This window comes from Sinocyclocheilus rhinocerous, unplaced genomic scaffold, assembly GCF_001515625.1.
Source record: "Sinocyclocheilus rhinocerous isolate Xijiao unplaced genomic scaffold, SAMN03320098_v1.1 scaffold1862, whole genome shotgun sequence".
In the NCBI taxonomy this organism is placed as follows: domain Eukaryota; kingdom Metazoa; phylum Chordata; class Actinopteri; order Cypriniformes; family Cyprinidae; genus Sinocyclocheilus; species Sinocyclocheilus rhinocerous.
The window spans coordinates 400,101-406,220 of record NW_015653470.1 but is presented as its reverse complement, the minus strand read 5'-3'; the positions used below and the strand labels follow the sequence as shown (position 1 = coordinate 406,220).

The 6,120-nt window shown below is 36.7% G+C and overlaps 1 protein-coding gene across 1 annotated transcript; it reads left to right on the top strand.

Moving 5' to 3' along the window:
• Nucleotides 1–2,320: 2,320 nt before the first annotated feature.
• Nucleotides 2,321–3,744, top strand: LOC107716050 (uncharacterized). Its single transcript, XM_016522369.1, has one exon. The coding sequence runs from the start codon at nucleotides 2,359–2,361 to the stop codon at nucleotides 3,742–3,744; it is 1,386 nt and encodes a 461-aa protein (XP_016377855.1). The 5' UTR covers nucleotides 2,321–2,358.
• The last annotated feature ends 2,376 nt before the right edge of the window (nucleotides 3,745–6,120 follow it).

Genomic DNA, 6,120 nt, shown 5'->3' with positions numbered 1-6,120 from the left:
TGTATGAGAAATGATGTATGAGATATGACTTATCAGATATCATAAATGAGATGTGATGTATGAGATATAATGTATGAAAAGTGAGATATGATGTTTGAGATATAGTGCGTTAAAATTAGATATTTTATGTATGAGATATTTGGCGTATGAGATGATGTATGATATGAGATATATTATGTGAGATATGATGTATGAGATATAATGTGTGAAATGAGAAATGAGATGTGCGATATGATGTATGAGATGTAATGTATGAGAAATGAGATATATGATGTGAGATATGATGTATGAGATATAATGTCTGATATGAGAAATGAGTTGTGCGATATGATGTATGAGATATAATGTATGAGAACTTAGATATCTGATGTATGAGATATGACTTATAAGATATCATAAATGAGATGTGATGTATGAGATATAATGTATGAAAAGTGAGATATGATGTTTGAGATATAGTGCGTTAAAATGAGATATTTTATGTATGAGATATTTTATGTATGAGATGAGAAATGAAATGTGAGATATGATATATGAGATGTAATGTATGATGAATGAGATATTTGATGTATGAGATATGACATATGAGATATCATAAATGAGATGTGATGTATGAGATCACATCTCGTACATCATGTAATGTATGATGAATGAGATATTTGATGTATGAGAAATGATGTACGAGATATGACATGAGATATCATAAATGAGATGTGATGTATGAGATATAATGTATGAGAAATTAGATATTTGATATATGAAATATGATGTGAGATATATGATGTGAGATATGATGTATGAGATATAATGTATGAAAAGTGAGATATGATGTTTGAGATATAGTGCATTAAAATTAGATATTTTATGTATGATATATTTTATGTATGAGATGAGAAATGAAATGTGAGCTATGATATATGAGATGTAATGTATGATGAATGAGATATTTGATGTATGAGATATGACATATGAGATATCATAAATGAGATGTGATGTATGAGATCACATCTCGTACATCATGTAATGTATGATGAATGAGATATTTGATGTATGAGAAATGATGTACGAGATATGACATGAGATATCATAAATGAGATGTGATGTATGAGATATAATGTATGAGAAATTAGATATATGATGTTTGAGATGATATATTAAATATGAGATGATTTATGATATGAGATGATGTATGAGATACAATGTATGAGATAGGATGTATGAGAAATTAGATATTTGATATATGAAATATGATGTGAGATATATGATGTGAGATATGATGTATGAGATGTAATATGTGAGAAATTAGATATATGATGTTTGAGATGATATATTAAATATGAGATGATTTATGATATGAGATGATGTATGAGATACAATGTATGAGATATGTATGAGATAGGATGTATGAGAAATTATATATGATGTATATGATGCTTGAGATATGAAATTAGTTACAATATATGATGTATGAGAAATTAGATACTGTATATGTATGACACAAGATGTATGAGATATGAAAAATTATGATGTATATGAGGTATGACAATTGAGATATGATGTATGACACGATGTATGAGAAGTGATGTATGAGATATGGTAAATTATGATGTATTATATGCAATGTATGCTATTATGAAATATGAGAAATGATGTTATATATGATATGAGAGCTACGATATGATCACTAAACCAATTTGAGCAGTAGTTACAGTGATGCAAAAACCACAAATAATTTAATATTCTGAAAAAATTATAGCAATAATTAAAGTAAATTAAAAGTGTTGTGAAAATAAATATTGCATCTCTTTGTAAATGAGCTTTGGAGCAGATGTTGATGTGAACATTTGTTTCATCAGCTCAGACTGCTTGTGTTAGCCGGACTGAGTCAGAATGTGTGTTAATCTGCATACTAACCAACCGTCACTGCAGGTTCATCAAGCATGACTCAGGGATTTAAACATCCATAATAGACCGACTTGACCTTTATAAACCTTATAAGTCTTTCAACCTCTTCTGTAAATATATATATATTTATTTTTATGTACCCAAAGAGAAGGCCATTAACGCTGTTGCTCGGGCAACGGATCCTTTTATATCCAACCTGACAGGAGAATAAGACAAACCCATGTTTTTACCACTGAGTAATTCTTGTCATCGAATTAGTGCATCTCTCTCCCCTCCTTGCTGAGAAAAGAGGAGGTGATTGTGAATGGACCCATAGCAGCATCGCTGCTCTCGGATGGCTGTTTCCGTAGCAACATGGGGAGGGCGAAGGTATAAAAACACAGACAGTTTCTCAGACCAGACTCAGAAACTCTGAGCTGCCTGTGAATAACCACCACAAACTAACTCCAGATCATGATGCTGAGACCGAAGGACTTGTGTCAGGGATCTGGCACCAAAACTTTCCTGGAAGCCATGCAGAGCGGGAAAGTCCACTTGGCTCGGTTTGTCCTGGACGCGTTGGACGGGCGCATCATCAACGGGAAAGCCGAAAACGGGCGGACACTTCTAATGCACGCCGTGTGCCTTCAAGAGCACGCAACCAGATCCAAATTCACCCAATTGCTCCTGGAAAAAGGTGCAGATGTGAACGCCCGGGATGACCACGGACGCACGGCCTTGAGTCTGGCATGCGAACACGGACACTTAGATTCGGTGAAGCTCCTGGTGCAATTCAACGCTGATCCAGAGCTCACGGACACGTGGGGAAACAGTGCCCTCATGTACGCCGCATGCGGAGGACACAGCCAAATCTTGGAGTTCCTAATCCGGGCGTTCAAGAAGCTCGGTTTGCGACTGGACCGCACAAATCACGCCGGCCACACGGCCGTCCAAGTTGCTGATTTCTTCGGGCACAACCAGTGCGTTCAAACCCTCAACGGTTGCGGAAAGAAGATGGTGAGTCCGACGAACAGCACGGGAGAACCCGCCGAAGACCTGCGGTGGCCCAATCGCCTCCCGAAGCAGGTTCTGGAGAGGTTCTCCAAACAAATCCAAAGCAAACACGAGGAAATCCTTCCGGCCTTGTTTCAGAGACAGCTGCGCGTCGGCGACAGCAACGGCCTGCGGATCCGCTTCAGACATCCAGACCCCAACCAAAGCCTCAACAGATCCGAAGACGGACCGGATCTGCTGTTCGCTTCGAAACAGATCCAAAACTCGGTGCTGAAAGAGGTTGGAAGCACTAGAAGTGCAGAACGCGAGACGGACGGCGATGCGCCGCTTTGGGGAAAAACCCGCTCGTTTAATCTTGACCTCAGAACCGGAAGAAAACAATCCTATCAGGGCGACGTGCACGAAATCAACAGATCTGCAAGCAAATTCAAAAGAGCGTCGCTGCAAGACGAAAAACCTCTTGTGGCGAAGTTCTACAGCACAAAAACGACTCTCGCTGACAACTTCGAGATCAGAAAAGACGTGCAAAAGCGCGACAGCGTTCCCAAAACGACCAGACAGAGCAAACTTCTCTTCAATCGCGAAGAACTCGAACCTGAAAGGATCAAACCTCGCTCTTCTGGGCTCTCTGGATTCGGGAACAGACTCCTGCGCAGATTCACGGCTCCTGAATTCATGCGACACATCAGAGACTGTCCCAGCGACGCCGGACACGGTAGAGGGAAGATGTCCCGGTCCGAGACCTTCCCGTTCTCACACACGCACATGAGAGTGAACAGTCAGCCGAGTGTGGACAGCATCAGCGCGGTGAGATGCGAGTTTGAGAGCAATCCTGCACTTAAATGAGCTTTTAAACACATGATGTTTAGATTAAAACACTCATTTAGGAAGATGTTGTTGACTATGGCAGAGACATTATAAATAGCCGTGTACTTTCTGAATGTAAGAACTCTAAGAGCTCTCGAGACTTTTAACTGCTGCTGCTCTCAAGGTCTTTTTGACTGCCTCTGTAGATTCATTAATGTTCTTCAGCTAATTTAATTATTGCTGACATTATTATGCACTGCTAAAGAGTGCCTGTGCATTAAGTACTTACATGCTTTAATCATGCATGCATGTTATAACCTATTTTTATAAGCATTTTTTTGGAGCAAAGTCAAATGTTTGTGATTTGTAAGCATTAAAATACAGTTTTGTATATCTATGCATATCTATAATGTAAATAGTTTATATTCTGCATTCTTTCACAGACAAATATACTGAAACAACTGTATAAACTCAAAGCATTTGTGTGAAAGAGGCAAATATATGAATAAAGCACTTGTGTATGCTTAAAGCATCTGTGTATAAGAAATAAAACTTGATATCAGTGTTTTTTTTATATGCATGATTTATTCTTTAAAAAAATGAAATGTATAGTTCTCTTCATCAACAGCCAACACACAAACAAGCACACGACACATGTTGTGGAAAGAAGGTTGATTATGAGTCATGTGTCCTCGACTGCGTCATGTACACAAACACAGAGCTGTGCAAACTAACGAGGGGCCGTTCACACCAGATGCGTTCCTGCATACAAACACAGATGGAGTGTGACTTATAGAAACAAACGCAGGAGTTCGGAAACACTTTTAACTTAATATGACACAGATTTGTGAGGATTCAATTCAATTCCCTTCCACAAATCTCATTTCTATATTCAAACATGCACTCTGAAGTTTGGTTTTGACTAAATTAAATAAATTTGGGTCTGTTCCTCGCAAAAAGCATCATATGACTTCAAAAGTCTTTGAATAATTAGTCATTTGGACAACTGTTGATAAGTGTTTTTTTTTTTTTTGTCTTGTGTCGTGTAAATAAAACAAAAGATTATTGAAGTGTTCTACGAGAAAATGCTATTTCAGTTTTTATATTTTAAAATTTCATATTTAATTCAATGTGTTATTTGCCTTTTCTTTGTGATTGTTTGTGAAATTTACATGAATTTTCTGAATTAAAATTGTTTCTACACCAATTTTTTTAGTGTATAAACTTGAAATTTTATAAAGGAAAGTATGAAAATTAAAAAGGTCATTGCGACTTTTTATCTCATAATTTCAGACTTTGTTTCTTGCAATTATGAGACAAAAATGTGAAATATAAACAGAATTGTGAGGGAAAAAGTAAAGATTCTGAGTTTACATAACAATTCTGACTTTTTTTGTCTGAATTCAGAATAAAAAATAAAAAAGGTAATTGCACAATTCGGACTTTGTTTCTCGCAATTATGAGAAAAAAAGTCAGAATTGCGAGATATAAACAGAATTATGAGGAAAAAAATTTGAATGTTGAGTTTACATGTTGCAATTCAGACTTTTTTTTTCTCTGACTTCTGAGTTTGAGATTTTGCGATCTTGCGATTCTGCAATTCAGACTTTTTTTCCTTAGAAAGGTGAGTTTATATCTTGCAATTCTGAACTTATTCGTAATTCGGGGTTTATATCACACAATTCAGACTTTTTTTCTCATAGTTGTGATCTTGCAATTCTGATTTTATATCTTGTAATTCTGTGTTTATTTCTCACAATTCTGAGAAAAAAATCTGAACTGTAAGATAAAAAGTTGCAGTAACCTTTTTGTTTTTTCTTCTGTGGCGAAAAAAAAACAAAACAATCGCGACATATAAACTCAGAATTGAACCCGTGGTGAAAACAAGCTTCCATAGGAAAGAGCTGCATAAAGATTCTTCAAAAATTGCTCATGTTACACAAAAAAAAGTAACCGTATGCAGGTTTGGAACAACATAAGAGTGAATAAATGATCTTCATTTTGCATAAGATGAATATTTACATAAAGACCAACAATTAATACAACAGTGCAGATGAAATGCTTCCAGTGTGAACGGCCCAAGACACAAACCAGCATCTCTCTCCTGCTCTCTTTAATCTGTCAGTATGATCATTTAGGAAACATCACAGTACAACAGGTAGGATATGAAGATATCACAATGAATGCTGCATCCAAAATGTAAACACACACACACACACACCAATAAACAGACTTTTCCTTTCCTCGCTCATAATTAAACCAATGCAAATACAGGTCATTTCCCCACTCTGATTATGTACATTATTTGTTCTTCCGATGCCTGACAGTGAAATCAGCAGTTTAAGAAGTCAGGAATCGCCTCTCAAGCTCAGATGCAATAGTTACACGGTTTACAAACCCCTCACAGCACCCTTT